General features: G+C 34.6%; 2 protein-coding genes across 2 annotated transcripts; one reads left to right on the top strand and one right to left on the bottom strand.

Moving 5' to 3' along the window:
- The first annotated feature begins 921 nt into the window (after window positions 1–921).
- On the top strand, window positions 922–9,295 carry LOC118054880 (homeobox-leucine zipper protein ATHB-15). Its single transcript, XM_035066653.2, has 18 exons — window positions 922–2,118; window positions 2,370–2,529; window positions 2,794–2,888; window positions 2,997–3,087; window positions 3,478–3,573; window positions 3,649–3,762; window positions 3,851–3,934; window positions 4,031–4,186; window positions 4,281–4,355; window positions 4,476–4,582; window positions 4,667–4,859; window positions 5,201–5,386; window positions 5,511–5,591; window positions 6,177–6,311; window positions 6,393–6,715; window positions 7,209–7,314; window positions 7,839–7,988; window positions 8,761–9,295. Exons 1-18 carry the CDS (start codon window positions 1,907–1,909, stop codon window positions 8,905–8,907), a joined length of 2,511 nt encoding a protein of 836 aa, XP_034922544.1. The 5' UTR covers window positions 922–1,906; the 3' UTR covers window positions 8,908–9,295.
- Window positions 9,296–10,009: 714 nt separating this feature from the next.
- LOC118054883 (uncharacterized) lies at window positions 10,010–11,483 on the bottom strand. Its single transcript, XM_035066657.2, has one exon. The coding sequence runs from the start codon at window positions 11,268–11,270 to the stop codon at window positions 10,725–10,727; it is 546 nt and encodes a 181-aa protein (XP_034922548.1). The 5' UTR covers window positions 11,271–11,483; the 3' UTR covers window positions 10,010–10,724.
- Window positions 11,484–18,012: the final 6,529 nt, after the last annotated feature.

Raw genomic sequence — 18,012 nt, 5'->3', positions numbered from 1 at the left:
TCCAACCAATATATAAATAAAAGCCTGACACAAACATGTGTTTGCTTAAAATGCATATATGAAGTCCGATAATAATAAAAGTACATTGCAAAATGCATGCTAAAAAGGAAGAGATATATAGAAGGTTTGGAAACATGGTTGTATCTTTGTTTTTTTAAAAAGTTGATTTTTTTAGTTAAAAATTGATTTTTTTATATGTTTTGAATTGTTTTAAAGTGCTATTTTTAAAAATAATTTTTAAAATAAAAATAATTTTTAAAATAAAAATAATTTATTTTAATATAAAAAATACTTTAAAAACTAATAACAATTACACTCCAACGTAAGGAAAGTCTCCGGTCTTCTTCACATTATCATCTCCGTAACCATGCATAATAAGTTTTTTTTTTTTTTTTTTTTATTATTAACGCAGCGAAAGCCAATAAGAAGAAGAAACACAATGTCGGGCTAATTTTGGCATTGCAGACAGTCCTCCACAAATTAATTAAGCCTATTTTTAACTGTCTCGCCAAAATGTTCCAAAAGGGCATATCTGCCATTACAGAACTCATCATTTTGAAAAATATAAAAATAAAATAGCTTTCCATTTTCCCGCACAGTGGAAGTGGAAGGTTGAAAGCATTTTAACGATTTAACGGTTATTTTTTAAAATATTTTTTTATTTAAAAATATATTATTATCCTATATTTTTTTAATTTTTAATATTACTATGCTACAAAATAATATAAAATATAAAAATTAAATTAAAATAAAAAATATTATTATTTATAAAACACAAAAACAAAACAGGATAAGCAGACGGTATTCTCTCTCCGAGCAGAAAGTGACAAGCCAATGAGAAAGCCACACACATACACAGTGAGTTACAGACGACACAGCAAAAACCTCAAATAGCAAAAAGCCACTGCCCACTAGTACCACTACCCCTACAAGTAAGTACTACAGTGCTCCTTCCATTTTTTACTTCTTCAACGACCAAGGTTGTCTCTCTTCTTCTCCTTCCACTTCAACAGTAAAAATTCCGGGAAAAATAATAAAAGAGAAAACAAAAAATAAAACCTCCACTTATTACATGTTGCAAAGGCAAAAATCTTTTACCTTTTTCTCCAAAAAAACGACACCATTTCTGTATTAGCTTCTTTGCTTTCTTTCTGCTGTGAATAATAACCCATAGAGGGGGGAAAGGAAGAAAAAAAAGAAAGATGTTTCAGCGGTTGGGAACGATTGCTTTTCAAGTTTGGATCGGCAATACGGTGCCGTAAAAGGAGAGATCTCTGGGTGGTGTGTTTTTTTTTTTTGGGTTTTGTGGATGAGACAGATCGTTTGGTGTGGAGCTCTGATCTCGAAAGGTTTATGCTTTTCTTGTGTTTGGGGGCTGTCTCATAAATAGACAAGATACAAGGAGGAGGATAACGATGTATCCTTCCTGGATATCGCTGTCCCTTGTGGGTTGTTCTCTATCTCTACATTTCACAAACAACAACCATTAAAAACCCGAAAAAAAAACTTTTTTGTTCTCTTTAGTATTTCAAATCCTGGTTAAGGACGAGAGACTAGCTGGGTTTCGTTTACTTTTATGTTGGCTGTTTGATTTTTAGCAACTGATCTCCCCCATCCGTGCATGTGTCTGTTTTTTTATGCCCTTGGTTTTCTTTTCTTTCTATAAGCTGCAAGAAAGTGTTGCTACTTTGGTGGATTTAGAGCTGCACGAAGATGGTTCAAGGTATGATAACTTAAGGACAACAAGGTACCTGTGTTAGAAGTAAGAGCAACTTGGTGGGGTTTTGTCTGGAATCTTGTCGGGACGTATAAATTTAGGAGCTTGAAGGGAAAAGAACCCTTCTTTGGGTGATTGTTGGGTTGCAAATATATATTTGGTGGGTATTTGTGAAGTTGAATTTTGAAGATGGCAATGTCCTGCAAGGATGGTAAGAATCCTATTAACATGGACAATGGCAAGTATGTCCGGTACACGCCTGAGCAGGTCGAAGCCCTGGAAAGGCTCTATCATGATTGCCCCAAACCCAGCTCCATTCGCCGCCAGCAGCTCATTAGGGAGTGCCCAATTCTCTCCAACATTGAGCCCAAACAAATCAAAGTTTGGTTCCAAAATAGAAGGTATGGTAGTAAAATATTGGTTTCCCAGCCAAGAAATCTTATTTTCGTTTCTTTAATTGTGTTTTGTATTTGTTTAATATATTAAATTTTCATGCTTTGCTTGTATAAAAGAAAAGAAATGGAAAGGCCTTTTCTCTACTGTACATGGCTTGATGCTCTCTTACGGACTGTGATTTTTGAAATTTTTGGATTTGTAGTCTTTCCATAATCTTATTGTTAAAATCTCCTGTAATGCTTGTTATATTCTTCAGGTGCCGAGAGAAGCAAAGGAAAGAGGCGTCGCGCCTCCAAGCGGTGAATAGGAAGCTGAGTGCAATGAACAAGCTTCTAATGGAGGAGAATGATAGGTTGCAGAAGCAGGTGTCGCAGCTGGTGTATGAGAATGGATACTTTCGCCAACATACCCAGAATGTGAGAATTTATACCTCTTTTTTTTTTCCTTCTCCACATCCTAACATATTTGGTTATTGAAAATTTGCAAGGGAAAAAGAAATTGAAATTTTGGAATTGCTGATAAGATTCAAGAAAATGCATTTCTTATTGCTATAACCTGTCAGCAATCAAGGGTTGTTATGTAAATGCCTTTCTTTTTGTTTGAAAAAGAATGAGTTATTTGTTTATTATTCAATTTTGTGGAAAATGAGATAAAAGAGGGGCTGGGTTGTTTTCCTACAGACATCTTCCAAAGATACAAGCTGTGAATCAGTGGTGACGAGCGGTCAACACCACCTGACACCTCAGCACCCGCCAAGGGATGCTAGTCCTGCAGGGTTAGTGGGGTTATGGTTGTTAGGTCCTTTTCTGTTATCGTGCTTTGTGACCACTTTTTTGGGTGTGTTACTGTGGAATATTGAATTCATGCTTTGTATTTTTTCCAGGCTTTTGTCCATTGCAGAAGAGACTTTAACAGAGTTTCTGTCAAAGGCCACTGGAACTGCTGTAGAGTGGGTCCAAATGCCTGGAATGAAGGTATCTCTCAGTGCTTTTTTATTTTTTATTCTTATACATTTCATAAATGAAGAACTGTTCTCTCCTATAAAAAAATGCAAATTTTAATTATTTTATTTTATTTTTTTTGTTATTATTTCGAATTGAAAGAAGAATATTTATATGGGAAAATATATAATTAAGTTGCTCTCCTTATTACAAGACTCTATGATGACGGGCCACTGAATGTTAGAACTTTCTATTGATTTTTTTTCTTTACGAGGGTTTAATATGCATTTCTTGATCTGATAGTTCATACATTGTTCTTTGTCCTTGTTTAGCATTATGCTTGAATTCCACCAATTGCTTTTCACCTAGATGGTTTTTACTAATCTGTTTCTTTGTTGTACTTTTGTTTTTTCAAATGTGTAGCCTGGTCCGGATTCCATTGGAATCGTTGCTATTTCTCATGGTTGTACTGGTGTGGGAGCACGAGCCTGCGGCCTGGTGGGTCTTGAACCTACAAGGGTAAGTGCACTTTGTTTGCCATAACATTTTCCTACTCTGAGCTACCAACATTATGTTATATCATGTTCCTTGCAGGTTGCAGAAATCCTCAAGGATCGGCCATCGTGGTTCCGTGATTGCCGAGCTGTGGATGTGCTGAATGTGCTGCCCACTGCTAATGGGGGAACGATTGAGCTGCTTTACATGCAGGTAAGAAAATCATTATGCACTTCTCATTTCTGTTGGAACACTCCAGCTGCAATTATATAATTAGTTCTGACTTTAATTGATGATATAGCTCTATGCGCCAACAACGTTGGCACCGGGTCGTGACTTCTGGTTGTTGCGTTATACTTCTGTTTTAGAAGATGGAAGCCTTGTGGTATGCTCCCAAACTTTTAGAATTTGTCATTCCTATTTTAGGAAATTCAGTAGACTTTGTATTCTGTGGTCATTGTCATACTCATGCAATATTCAGGTATGTGAGAGATCTCTGAAAAATACTCAAAATGGCCCGAGCATGCCACCAGTGCAGCATTTTGTGAGAGCAGAAATGCTACCAAGTGGGTATTTGGTACGGCCTTGTGAAGGTGGTGGTTCAATCATACACATTGTTGACCACATGGATTTGGAGGTAGGATGTGCTGATACAATGTTATTTTTTGGATGTACAATCTAAAGATTTTAATTGACCCAGATATAACTTGATTTCTGATTTCTTCAACTAGCCTTGGAGTGTGCCTGAAGTGTTACGCCCGCTTTATGAATCCTCAACTGTACTTGCTCAAAAGACAACCATGGCGGTAGGCAATTTTTCTATTTTTTACGTCATGAACATTTAAAGGATGTCTGAAGCACCAATATGGTATGGGTGATGCATTTGTAACTTCTCATTTTCAATAATGTAAATCACTCCCAATCAGGCTCTACGCCAACTGAGGCAAATAGCTCAGGAAGCTTCTCAGTCTAGTGTGACCAACTGGGGCAGACGACCTGCAGCTTTACGAGCGTTGAGCCAGAGGTTGAGCAGGTAGATATCTTCTGTTGTTTGATGGTATCTGATTCAGTCCTTTAATGTTTATCTGCCAGTTGGAATCTAATGTAAACCTGGCAGGGGTTTTAATGAGGCTCTCAATGGATTTAGTGATGAGGGGTGGTCGATGATTGGAAATGATGGCATGGACGATGTTACTATCCTTGTGAACTCATCTCCTGACAAGTTGATGGGTTTAAATCTTTCCTTCACCAATGGGTTTCCAGCTGTCAGCAGTGCAGTCCTGTGCGCTAAAGCATCAATGCTTTTACAGGCAGGGATACAAAATTGTTTCATTTCCTTACAACACGTGGTAGCTTGTGTGCTATGTGTTTAGTTGCTGTAGAGCATTTTCTACTTCTTAGAGATATGTTTGTCTTTTCAATAACTTCAACGGTTAGGTTCTTGCAATAGGGAATTGTGTTTTTCATATATTTTTTGGCCTTCCCCCCCTCTTATCTTAACAATACCCAAGAGTATGTCTACTTAAAATTGAAAACAATGAAAGGCTGACAATTTGTTTCTAATGAAATCTTCTTCCCCTCTTTATTCACGTGCCTTATAACTGTCATTGTTTATCATCTTTTCCTCATGTTGTGCACTTTCCTTTTGCAGAATGTCCCTCCCGCAATCCTTCTCAGGTTCTTGCGGGAGCACAGGTCAGAGTGGGCGGATAACAATATTGATGCCTATGCAGCTGCAGCGGTTAAAGTCGGTCCTTGCAGTTTACAAGGGTCTAGAGTTGGAAATTTTGGCGGTCAAGTTATACTTCCACTTGCTCACACCATTGAGCATGAAGAGGTGAATGATTTGATCTTACTTTTACAGCTGTTGGACAATGCTTTATATCAGAAATTAAGCATGGCTTTTATCTTTAGTATTTTCACATTTGTTTTGCATCTGATAAACTTTGTGTGTTTATTAGTTCCTGGAGGTCATAAAACTAGAAGGGGTTTGCCATTCTCCTGAAGATGCAATAATGCCCAGAGATGTGTTTCTTTTGCAAGTAAGACCTTTCTTTTCATTGCTTTCTGTGCATCTCTCTTGCATCCAAATACATCAACAGCTTGTCCTATTAGGTAAGAGGATAAGTTATTTTTTCTTGTCCCTAGTTGGCAGGTAAGTTTTAAAATAAGGCCATGGAGAGAAGGAAATCACTGAGAATTCTCATATACTTTTGAAATGGACCCACAATGCAGTTCTAGTTTGGAATGGACTACAGAATATGAAAGACAGAAATAGTTGTATAAATCTCTCCCGTTCACTATTTGTGCTCACATAGATATTAGTGGAAATCTGCTTTTGCTTCTGTCGAAAGATGACATAATGGTTTCGTAGCAGGAACAAGTTTATCAGGTAGAAGTGTAAAATGAAAATAAATTTTTTCCTTCCTGTTTTCAACCTTTTCTCTTCCAAAATATCTTTTTGAAGAGCTGAATTGTCAGTGAGGTTGGGTTTGTGTGTTATGAGCATCCTTAATTGTTTCTGGTCTGGGATTGCATGGTTTGATTCTTTTCTTTCTTTTATCACTTGATGACATTTTTCTTTTTGGTTCTCTTTCATATTTTCTCCATTTATACTTTTCTGGCAGCTCTGCTGTGGAATGGACGAGAATGCTGTTGGCACATGTGCTGAACTTATATTTGCTCCCATTGATGCTACTTTTGCTGACGACGCACCTCTTTTGCCATCTGGTTTTCGCATCATTCCCCTTGATTCTGGGAAGGTTAGTGAATTGTTTCTTAAGAAGTTCATTTCTCCATGCCTATTTATTAACCTCTTTATTAATGCATTGGAAATGATGCAGGAAGCCTCCAGTCCAAATCGTACCTTGGACCTTGCTTCTGCTCTTGAAGTTGGAGCTGGAAACAGAGCATCCAGTGATTTTTCTGCTAATTCTGGCTGCACAAGATCTGTAATGACAATCGCATTTGAATTTGCATTTGAGAGTCACATGCAAGAGCATGTAGCATCAATGGCTCGGCAATATATCCGCAGCATTATATCTTCAGTTCAGAGGGTGGCTTTAGCACTATCTCCTTCTCATCTGGGTTCACAGGGTGGTCTTCGGTCACCACTGGGTACTCCTGAAGCACAGACACTTGCTCGTTGGATCTGCCAGAGCTACCGGTGCGTCAGTTGTTCCTTTCCATAGATGTTATCCAAATCAGAATGTCATTTTTTGACCTGGACGATAATCCACTGCATTCAGCTTAGCAAGTCAATTTTATTAACTGAGAGATGTTGCCAGATGATTGAGTCGTTCTAATGCACATCGTCTCCTTCAAGAAATAAATTTATTTGCTGTCACTGAATTCTCTTTTCTTTTTTTTTGCATGATTTTAAAGTGATAATGAATTTGAATATCTTGAGAAAAGTCTTTCTGGATTCCAAGAGGATTTTCTCATTTCCTATACAACAGTTGAAAATATATATGGAGCTAAAAAGAATTGATGTTTTGTTTTGGTCAATAGGACAGCTTCATTGATTTTCATGCGGATTTTAAAGCTTTTGTATAATCTATTAAGGCGAGTACATTCTCATGAAAATGTATTTCAAACTTGGACAGTAGAAATGTTTCATTGACTGAACACATTATCACTTTGTGGTCACAACTTTGCAGGAACTATTTGGGTGTGGAGCTACTCAAATCCAGCAGTGAAGGAAGTGAATCTATTCTGAAAACCTTGTGGCATCATGCAGATGCGATCATGTGCTGCTCATTGAAGGTGGGCACAACAACATGATATCCTGCTTTCCTTTTACCATTAATGATATGAGTACTTGAATTATTAATTAATCATGAGAACCTACACAAACACGGTATTAAATTGAACAAAGCTATATCTGCTTATGAATGCTCCCAGTACCTTATAAAAGGAGGTGATCCGAAGCAATTGGATCAACATGGTGTTTTTAACATACAGCAGATAGATGTCTGAATAAAGTGAAGTTATTGGAGTCTTTTGTAAATGATTTGTTCTGGATATATCTTGCTGTCATATTTATAAAATGCTGGAAAATGCTTTGAACCAACAGAATATTATAATCATTGCCCTAATCCAACTTTCAGTTTTTCATGCGCATAATGCAAGCCAAATAAATATTATTAGGTCCTTTGTTTAACATGCATCACTATTTTGCATTCAGATCTGAATAAAAATGTGATTATTATTCTGAAGTATTACCACAGTTCTATAGCTACCTTTTGCATTCATGGCAATTTGGTCTAAAACTTGGGTGATTTTTGCAGGCTCTGCCAGTCTTCACTTTTTCAAACCAAGCAGGACTTGACATGCTCGAGACAACCTTAGTCGCACTGCAAGACATAACTTTGGAAAAGATATTTGATGATCATGGAAGGAAAACTCTCTGCTCAGAATTCCCACAGATTATGCAACAGGTTTACAATTCTCTCTTAAATCTGATTGAAGGAAAAATAGTTTCAGGTTATGTTGAGAAATATATATTTATGAAATGCCACCACAAAGGGACAAAATAGCTACAATGCTTAGGAACAAGCCTTAGCTTTATCCTCTTTTTTCCCCCTCTTATTTATCACAAGTAAAAAACAAGAATCAGAGCCTATTTGGTGTTGTTGTGCTTTTACTTGCTTCCTATTTAGTGTTTAATTAAGGGCCTCATAGCCCTTGTCCCCCTCCCCCCTTTTGGTTTCCCCTTTTTTTCCCTGTAAATGTTGAAATTTTTGGCCATGCGGACCTGAGGTTTTGGGCCTGACTTAACGCTCACTGGCCAATTTGGGCTGACCTCTCTAAATACACATTTTTAGGGCTCTTATATATATATAGCAATCTTTATTCAAATATAAGTTCATCCTACACAGACCTAACACATTTAGGCAAATGCACAATAATTAAAGTATCAATTTAATAAACATTGAAGCATAATAAATGTGTAAAAGTTATTCTGTCATAGAAGTATGTGCAGTAGTCTGAAAAATATAGTATTGCAGGAATGCATATGTGAATAGACTAGTTATCCTCCAGAAGTAAACCATCAGCCGTAACTGGGATATTAAAAATAAAAACTGTATTTCTTACTATAGTTGTTACAAAGTAAATGATGGAAAAATGTGAGTTACAAACTGTGATAATAGCCTGGTTTTGCCGATTCTATATGCATCACCTTATTTGTATTTATATTTCTCTTGCTAGGGTTTTACTTGTCTACAAGGTGGTATCTGTTTGTCAAGCATGGGCAGACCAGTCTCGTACGAGAGAGCGGTTTCCTGGAAAGTGTTGAATGAAGAAGAAAATGCGCATTGCATCTGCTTTATGTTTATAAACTGGTCTTTTGTTTGAGACTTGAACCAGAATCTATTGGAGTGGCAAGTTAAGAGAGAGAACTCTTGATCGTCTTATTTTGCTGGCTTGTTCTTTTATCTATGACAGGTAAAACCGTGGAGTACTTAGTTCATTTGCTGTATTCTAAACTTCATTTGTGTGTGGGGTTCATTATCCTAGAGATGATGGATGTATCAATGAGACGAAATAGTTGCTGGGGATCAGTTTGTTTGTGGCTGGTTTGGTCTTTACCTGGTCCGGTGCTAATTATCTGCAACTGAAACATGTCCAAGCAGATGTAGTCTGTCAAAGTCCGGTTTGTCTTGTGTTGCATGCATGGATTGTTCTGTTGTAATAATTTATTTCCAGGGTATGTTATGAAGAGCAAAAGCAGGTTCTTTCTGCATCAGAGAATCATTGGTGAACTATTGAACCTTTGAAAAAGCATAGGCTTATGAAAAGGGTTTTATCCTTGGTTGGGATGTTTATTGGTTAGTAGGAAGTTAGCAGTTCCATTCTTATATATATTTTGGTGACGCATTGGGAGGTCGTACCATTAGCATCAGGTTAATTTGGTTTGCGTAGGGATGAAATGCTAGAAGGGACGGGAAAGGGTGTAAATACTGATTATAGCACTCTTGTTTTGGTTTGTTAAAAGGTTTTCATCCAGGATCATTCTTGGCGTGGAGGCATTTGGCCATTAGTCATTTTCTAACGGTTTTATTGATTTTGATAGTTGAGTTGAAGTTGGTTTTATTGATTTTGATAGTTGAGTTGAAGTTCAGTTTCATACAAAAAAAACTTAAGTTTCAAGGTGGGTGATACGATGCATTCATTAGCCGGTGGCTGGATTATTTCCAGAAGTACAGTGAATCATGAACTCCTTGTGTGTAGATAAATTTATTGCTGAGGTTATTGGCTTAATAAAGCTAATTATCTCCTTAAAATTAACTCAGTTCTGAGTCAATTCAGACGAAAACTTTCTTATGGCCGAGTGTTCGTTGTAGCCACGGAAGAGGGGTGCTGAGTTCCTTAACTCTATTTTTTAGTTGCGTGTGTGCCACCTCCGATTGCATTTCTAGTTGTTCAAGCAGCTTGGAAGAAAAATTAATAAACACAGTTTATTAACAGTAGATAATTAATTAACCGACTCAACAGCAGAAACTGCTATTTATCGTGTGCAATGTACATGGTTTTCTTAGTTTCTTGACTGAAGAACAGGTCATATACATAGATGTAAAGTAACACAGTTTATTCAACTCGTAACATTTAGTACATGAAACTGGGTTTTACATCTTGCTGTTAGATATAAATGGTGGCAGTCCTCAGCAAGATCTAAATCTAACTAAGTTCGATTGTTTCATACAGATGGCAAATTATGTTACCCTTGTAATTGGCCATAGTTTGGCATCTATAGCCAAATGCTAGTTAAGGATTCATGTCATGGGGGTGGCTAACATAAGTGGCAGGAAGAGGAATGGAGGAGGGGATTTGGAACAATACTAAACTAGCCCTGATAAGAAGTTTTGATGGAAATAATAAAATAGCCATAATAAAGGGTATAAGAGGTAGGAGAATCTGATCATCCGGCCACCTAGAGAAACCCTAGAGGGTAGATTAATAGGAGGTGGATAAAAAATGCCCAAGGGAAGAAAAATACTCCTTGGTTCAGAAGGATAAAACAGGTTTGGATCACCCGTTGTAAGATAACACGAAAGGTTGGTCAACAGCATAAACTGATAAAACAGGTTTTGAAAAGGCTTAAAGAGGAAGGAGAGGAGGAAAAAACAAATTCCTAAAGAGTTCAAGAGCTAGTTAGAAAAGATGGGCGTTGATCATTTTTTCAAATTTAGATAATTCACGTCTCTTGTAATCGCTGCGATGCAGCTTGAACTCCTTGCAATCCCGCCCATCTTTTGAGCACCTTTAGGACTGATGGATTTGGCCCTTATCGCGCTTTTCTTCAAGATCGCTCTCATGGCCTCAGCTTGAGACAAAACTGGATAAGCCCTACCGAACTTGTTAAACCTCGCACAAGCACTCATATGTGCATTCAAAGCCTCCTCTTTGTGGCCTCCATTTTTCTCCATCTCCTCTTTCACTGCCTCAGCACACAGCCCACATATCCACTTCCCTAGGAACTTGTTCCGAACACGATCAATATACTCAGGGGTGCACTCTTCACTCATGCCACAACACTCGCATTTGGCATCTTCAACCTCGGATATTGGTGGCAGATTGATATCAATTGCTTCTTTGCTTAGTTCAAAAGAGATGTCGGATTTTGTTCGATGAAGATTGTCATTTGAGAGTCTTGGTGGCTTGGAGAAGGCGTTTGTCTTAGCGTAAGCGCTAGCAATAGACTCCCCATGTGGTGCCATATTGATCCACAATGCTATAAATGCGACTCTTATATATAAGAAAAACAACAAAACCTTAACGAGGAGATGAGAAGTTGGTTCGGAGATTTATAGAAAACAACTGAACAAAAGGCACTTCAAGGAGGGTTAGAGAGATTGGAAGTGAAGAAACCTATCTAGGTGTAGAACAATAACTTGGAGGATTATGATCTCAAAGGCGGTATATAGAGGGTAAGAACAGGCACCATATTTATGATGTTCACTTTTCTTCTTGGGAAACTCAGCAGTGAGTTTATGTGGATCTTGGTGACTCACACGTCAATGATCAAAGCTATCGTGAATAGTCATGATCACATGCTGGACTTTTCCAGAAAGTTTTGAAAAAAGAAGAAGATGGTTCATAGCTATCATTTCAAGCAAAATGAAGATATTATGTATTTCCAACTGTTTTTGCCTTTATTTTTTTGATAGCTAATAAGGTATGAGGGGTGTGGGTGTTCCTCTACCATTGCTTTCTACAACTGGCTTAAGAAGTCGTTGGTGTCAACTTGAGGTTTTGCATGCAAATTCATGGCACTTCGTAATAGTACCTTCAAGGTTGAGGGTTCGTAGTTGAACCAAAAAAATAATCAGATTACACTCCATTTCTTAGTTTGTTCTGTAATTAGCTAGCTAGCCACACAACTACACATACAAGTTAATCTGCTTTTGGTCGAATCACTTACTGGCACTGAAGCTTGTTTTGTTTGAAATGCAGCACTGAGATTTTTGTTTTTCTCTTCATATATATATATATTAGGAGGTCTAGCAGAAGTCGTAAAATACTTGAATTAAAATATGGGGATATCTTGAGTTTAAGTCCCACTCTTAGATACCTAATTCTTTCTTGCACCCACTGGATATGGAGTCTCTCTTGAAAGAAACAAGATGGGGTTCTCATCAATCAAAAAACTGATGCAAAGTGGCGCAATCTGTCACTAATTATGGAGAAGACTAAGAAGAATACAAAGATACCCCACTACTTTTACACTATTTAATTTATAACCTCATTTCCCATTACAGAATATAAATATTATGTTCGAATTTGAGATTTCTTATAGTGAACTTGCAAACTAAAAGAATTAGACGTAAAAATGCCAAATGAATTCGTGTAACGAGAAGAGAGGAACCCTGTGGAAGTTCCCGTTCAACCATTATTTTTCCCTTCGAAAGTAGCAACACAAATGAATGCTCACATGTGGGTATGTTACAGCCATACACTTATGACTTAGCAATCTCCATTGATATGCAGAGAAGGGAGTCCTGCATTACATACAGCAGCTGCAGATCTCACAATCAAACAATGACTTCACGAGCACCTAAACTGATGACTCTTTTGAGAGAGCGAGAGGTGGTTGAAGTTAGGTATGACAAAACGTTAGTGGCGATTAATAAAGTATTTGCAGATTCACAGTTGAAAGAGAGAAAATGAGGCCTTTAAATGTGTGGGTTTTTTTTATATTTCTGGGCCGCTACTTTATAGTTTTAGCTTTTACATGGTGATGGACAGTTATAAGTTGATGGGTATCCATGGCGATGGCACCTCCTAGCTTGGTTCTCTGTATGGATCTACTGTGAATCATGTGACTGTGTGTAAATATCTTGCCTTTTTAGAAAGGGAGAGATGCAGAATCAATCTTAAAAAATAAAAGAGAATGAGAAAGGGACGGGGCAGTTTGTGGTCTTAAATGATCTGTCCCTTTCGAACATGAGCATACGAAATTTGTATTGAATGAATTCTATTATCAATTTTATTTTTTTGTATATTCAATCTCCCAAGATAGATAAAATCTAATTATTAGTAAAATATAATTCCATTCTTATACAAATGCAATGAGTTTACATTATAATTTTAATTCTAATAGTGACTTTAGTTTCATACAATGAACCAAGTATTATATAATGTTTGGCTATAATACCTCATGTATGCTAGAAAAAATGGTTTTAAAAATTGGTTAATAGATATATTTGAAATCAATTTAATTGTTGGGTTAACACACGATTTTATTTAAAACTTTATTGAAAATTATTTTCCAATATAAATACTTTCATATAAAATATTAATATGTTTAAAATTAATTGTGGATAAATAAAAAATTGATTTCAAAGAACTTTTGATTAATATGTTTTTATAAACCCGAAAACATCATTTCTATATTGAAAATATTACAAGATTTTTTTTTTGTAACTTATATAGTGAGAAGTTGAAGAGTTAAATTAAATATATAGGTTTTAAAATTTTTAATAGGGAGGAGACTTAGGCTAGGGAGGCCTTAAACTTAAACCATGCATGTGCGCTTACTCGATCCAAGTCCAGGTCCAGACTTAGAAATGTAGTAAAATAATTATTTAGTTTAAAAGGATTATTATTATTATTATTATTATTATTTTATAACCATAGTTGCTCATGTATAATCCACCGATAGTTTTAAGTACTAAATTTATGTTACAAAGCCTTAAATGTTTTTAAAAAATATCGTTAACATTTTTATTTAACAAAAATGTCATAATTAATTTTGGCAGCCCAATTCCCCGTATAAAAAGGGGTTGTCTAGAAAAACCAAGTATAAAACAAGTATTTTTGTTTTTCCTTTAAGTTTTTTTTTATTGCATCTTTTTACTATATAGTCAAGTCATTTTTAGTCTTTTTATTTTGGTTTAGAGCTTTAGGATCTCAAATAGCAGACAGAAAATCGAGTTAAATTTTCTTGGTTCATGAACTTTTAAAGGTATTGTAGCCTTTTAAAGTAAAGTTATTGGAATCTTATAACCCTATTTGCAGGAAGACTGTTTGATCCAAATGACAAATAGTTAAATCCTTACAACAATGTTTATACTTCTCCATTGTTGTAGTAACTTGAATTAATTTAGTTATAAGCTTAAGTTTTATTCGAGGTTGTTAATTTGCATGCTATAATATTTTAAATTTTAAATTGAACTAAACTTATATGAAATATATATTTTTGATATATTAAATTTAAGACATTTGATGGATTATTATTATTATTATTATCCACGTCTTATTATTACTTTGAGAAACTTCTTGATAAGTTTTTTAAAGTTAATAATAGCTTTGTCAAAATACTAATGAATATAAGTATGCATCTATCCAATAACAAATATGAAAATGAAAAGATGCATCAATTATGATATTTTTTGAAAACTTAGAAATTTGATGTGTGTTATTAGTGCATAAGATTAGATATTGCATATTCAATCATCAAGTTGAGTAGATTTATCAATAATTCAAGTATAAATAATTGAAAAGAAATAAACAAGGAACTGATATATATTAGGAGCGACTTAGAATATAAGTTATAATATATTGGATACTTAACGATACTAGAAGGTTTTAGTGATGTGAAATACATAATCGATATTAAAAGTTTAAAATCCACTAGTGAATACATTTTCATGCACGAAGAAATAACTATGTTTTATATGTGTTCTAAGCAAACATGCATTGTAAAATCCATCATGGAATCAAAGTTATAACTCATAAAGGTAGAGAGCAGGTCTGGTGGTTTTAAAATTTTTTAAATAATATTTTATGTTAGCCAAAGGTAGTGGAAACAATTGACGTCCATTGAGATAATCAATCAACAATTGAAAAGGCACAAAGTAATAAGTATAATATTAAGTCTAGACATTTACATTATAGATATAATGTTAAACACTCACTATAGACTGGAATTATTTCCATTGATAATGTTAAGTCAAAGGAAAACATTGTGAGTTTGCTAATTAAATGCTGAGAGCTTCTCTATAGTTCATTAAAGAAAATGAGTTTCAAATCTTTAAAGATGAAAGGTGTTATGATAGTAACCCTATTTAATTGATTGTATACCAAGATCTAGGTTAAAAAGAAAAACTAAGTTATTTGTCATTCTTAGTAGCGCTTAATAATAATAATAATTTATTTTCTATTTCTTTGATGAAAAGGGTGTTAGTTATAGTTGCAGATAGGTAAGTTGTATTTTTTTAAATGATATTCATATATTGGTTTTCTAAGTAGAATATAGCATAATATTTCTAATTAAAGTTCACCTATATTGGTGAGAAATGCAATTATTTCTTTGATAGTTTTTTTTTTAAATAGATCTCTATAAACACATAAAACTAGAAGTTGTTCAAGTTATACAACTATGAGAACAGAAGAAAAACTGTAGGTAAAGAGCTATGCGAGTACTGGTTATAATACTTTTATTCATATGGAGGATTTTTAGTAAAATTGGTCTAAACAAAAAAGTTCAATTGTTCAAGATACCACATTTTCTAATTAGTTGAGTAAATCTGATAGTATTTTATACATGTTCAAAGTCAAAAGCTATTTATCATTATATAGTGAGCTATCAATTTATTTTCTTTATACGAAGACTTGAATACAAACCTTCAACTCTTTCTATATTGATCATAAGATTTTCATTTATATGAGGGATTGCTAAAAGATTTGGTTTAAATTATGATAACTAGGCACATTTAAGATCAATTTAAATATAGAATTCATTCATAATTTAGGTTAATATTGTTGGAAATTTCTCTCTAACATAAGTACTTTACATTAAATCATTAAAATGTTTTAAACTAATTATACCTAAATGAAAATTAATCTAAAAAAATTTCTTAGTTGCATTCCATTACAAGCTCAAAAATTTCAATCACGTATTGAAAGTCTATAAGATTTTTTTTGTAACTTATATAATGAAAAGTTGAATATTTAAAATTAGGAATAAAGGGCACTAAAGCTTTTAGAGAGAATAAACCCTAGACTAGATAGGTATTGGGCTTAAATTACTATTGGGCACTCGTTTAGGTCGGGCTTGGGCATATTTTTACTTAAAGGATTTTTTTTTGAACTTATTAATAATACATGTCTAGATTCAATAAATATTTCTAATTAGTCGCTTATTTTTAATACCAAAATCCTAAATGTTTATTTTAAAGCCTTTAAAATGTCTTCAACATTTTCCATTTAATAAAATGATAGAATTATTTCTCTTAAATCAAAAATAATTTAGGCATCCTTGTTATAAAATTATTCTTTTAAATCAAAATCAATTTTTGCAGCCTCTTTTCGTATATAATAGGGGTTTAAGGGTTGTCTAGAAAAACAAGTATTAAACAAGTATTTTTGCTTTTTCTTAAGTTCCTTTGCATCTTTTTACTCTCTGGGCAAGTCATTTTTAGTTTTTTTTCATCCCAGTTGCTTTCTATATCTAAAGATTTAGGATCTTGTGTAGTAAAAAGAAAATAAGTTAGTTTTTCTTAGTTTATAAACTTTTATTGATAATATAACCTTTTAAAGTAAAGAAGTTGGAGTTTTGGAAGGCTAACGAGAATTAACAAGCATTACTAAAGAACTTATTAATGGTATTAATTAGACCAACTACAAAATCAAAAGTTAAAAAAATTAAATAGATTTTTAGTGAGTTAATTCAGAGATATTTGAGTTAAGATAAAATTCAAGAATTCAACTATAAATGAATAAGGTTTAATTAGTGTTATCCATGCAAAGGAAAGAGAACCTTGTTGTGCTTGAAAATTCAGCAAACTTAAAAAAACACAAAGGAGAGGCGACAACATTGTTTTCCTTATGATTTATAGATAGCTTGAAAATTCAGCAAAATTAAAAAAACACAAGGACATCCAAATTAAAACTTATAATTTTTGAATTCAATACATGAGAAAATTTCAATATAGATTCTACTGAATTGATTCGTTTTGTTTGAGGGTGTTGTTCGTTGAAATCTTAATTTTGGATTTCATATTAGTTTTTGTCTCAAATCAGGTCTATTTAGTGTGTAATTGAATAATTGAATTGTTTAAGTTTGCACTGGTTTTTGGGTTTTATAGAATTAATTCTTGAATTTCTATGTTGTTGTTTTTGTATTCATTTTCATCATCTTTTTTTTTTTGTTGTATTCATTTTTAATGGTCTTTTTTTTTTTTTTAACTTATATTTTTTAAACCGCAGAAATTATCCCAACCGCAGTCTCATACAAAAGAAGTTGTCCTGTTTTTTTTTTTGTTTCCTTACAAGCTTCGAGACTCTGTCGTGGCTATTTAAAAGTGGTCTTTGACATTTTATAAAAGATGTGGAACCCTGTGATGTTTTTGCCATAACTCTCGATGAACAGGTCTGCTGGTTGGATTAAAGCAATTCATATACAGGACAGTAGATTTTTGTTATGTGATCAACAGGTCCATTTCTAGGGATTCTGGTTTGTTTCCAATTAATGCGATTCCTCTACGTAAAGAAGGTGGCTTAGCTTCATTATAATTTGTTACGGATGAAGTAGCAAAAATACGAGCGACATTAGCGATCTGGATATATATGGATGCATTGATTTGGAATTCTTCTTCCTGATAAAATGGATATGGAGCTTCATTCCTCTGAAGCTTGCATGGCAGCTCTCCTCTTTTTCTTCACACACACACACACACACCATGGTTTTGAAACCCGGGCCCGGCCAGGCGCGGTCAACCTAGGACCAGACGACCTGGGTCAGGTTTAAGTAAAAAACAACAAAGGATTTGGCCCGGTAAAACCCGGTCAACTCTAGCAAACCTGACTAAGACCCAACCTTATTTTTTTTTGACAACTGTCTTGCTCTTCATCTTCTCGTGGCTATTGCTATAAACTTCTTGTTACTTAGAGAAGTAGCTGGGGTGAACGCGTAAAGTTCAGGTGGTGTAACTTGCTTGACGATCACTGACTCATTGA

Source organism: Populus alba, chromosome 1 (genome assembly GCF_005239225.2).
Source record: "Populus alba chromosome 1, ASM523922v2, whole genome shotgun sequence".
Classification (NCBI taxonomy): domain Eukaryota; kingdom Viridiplantae; phylum Streptophyta; class Magnoliopsida; order Malpighiales; family Salicaceae; genus Populus; species Populus alba.
Note: the sequence above shows the minus strand (reverse complement) of the source record. Positions and strands in the feature narration are given on the sequence as shown.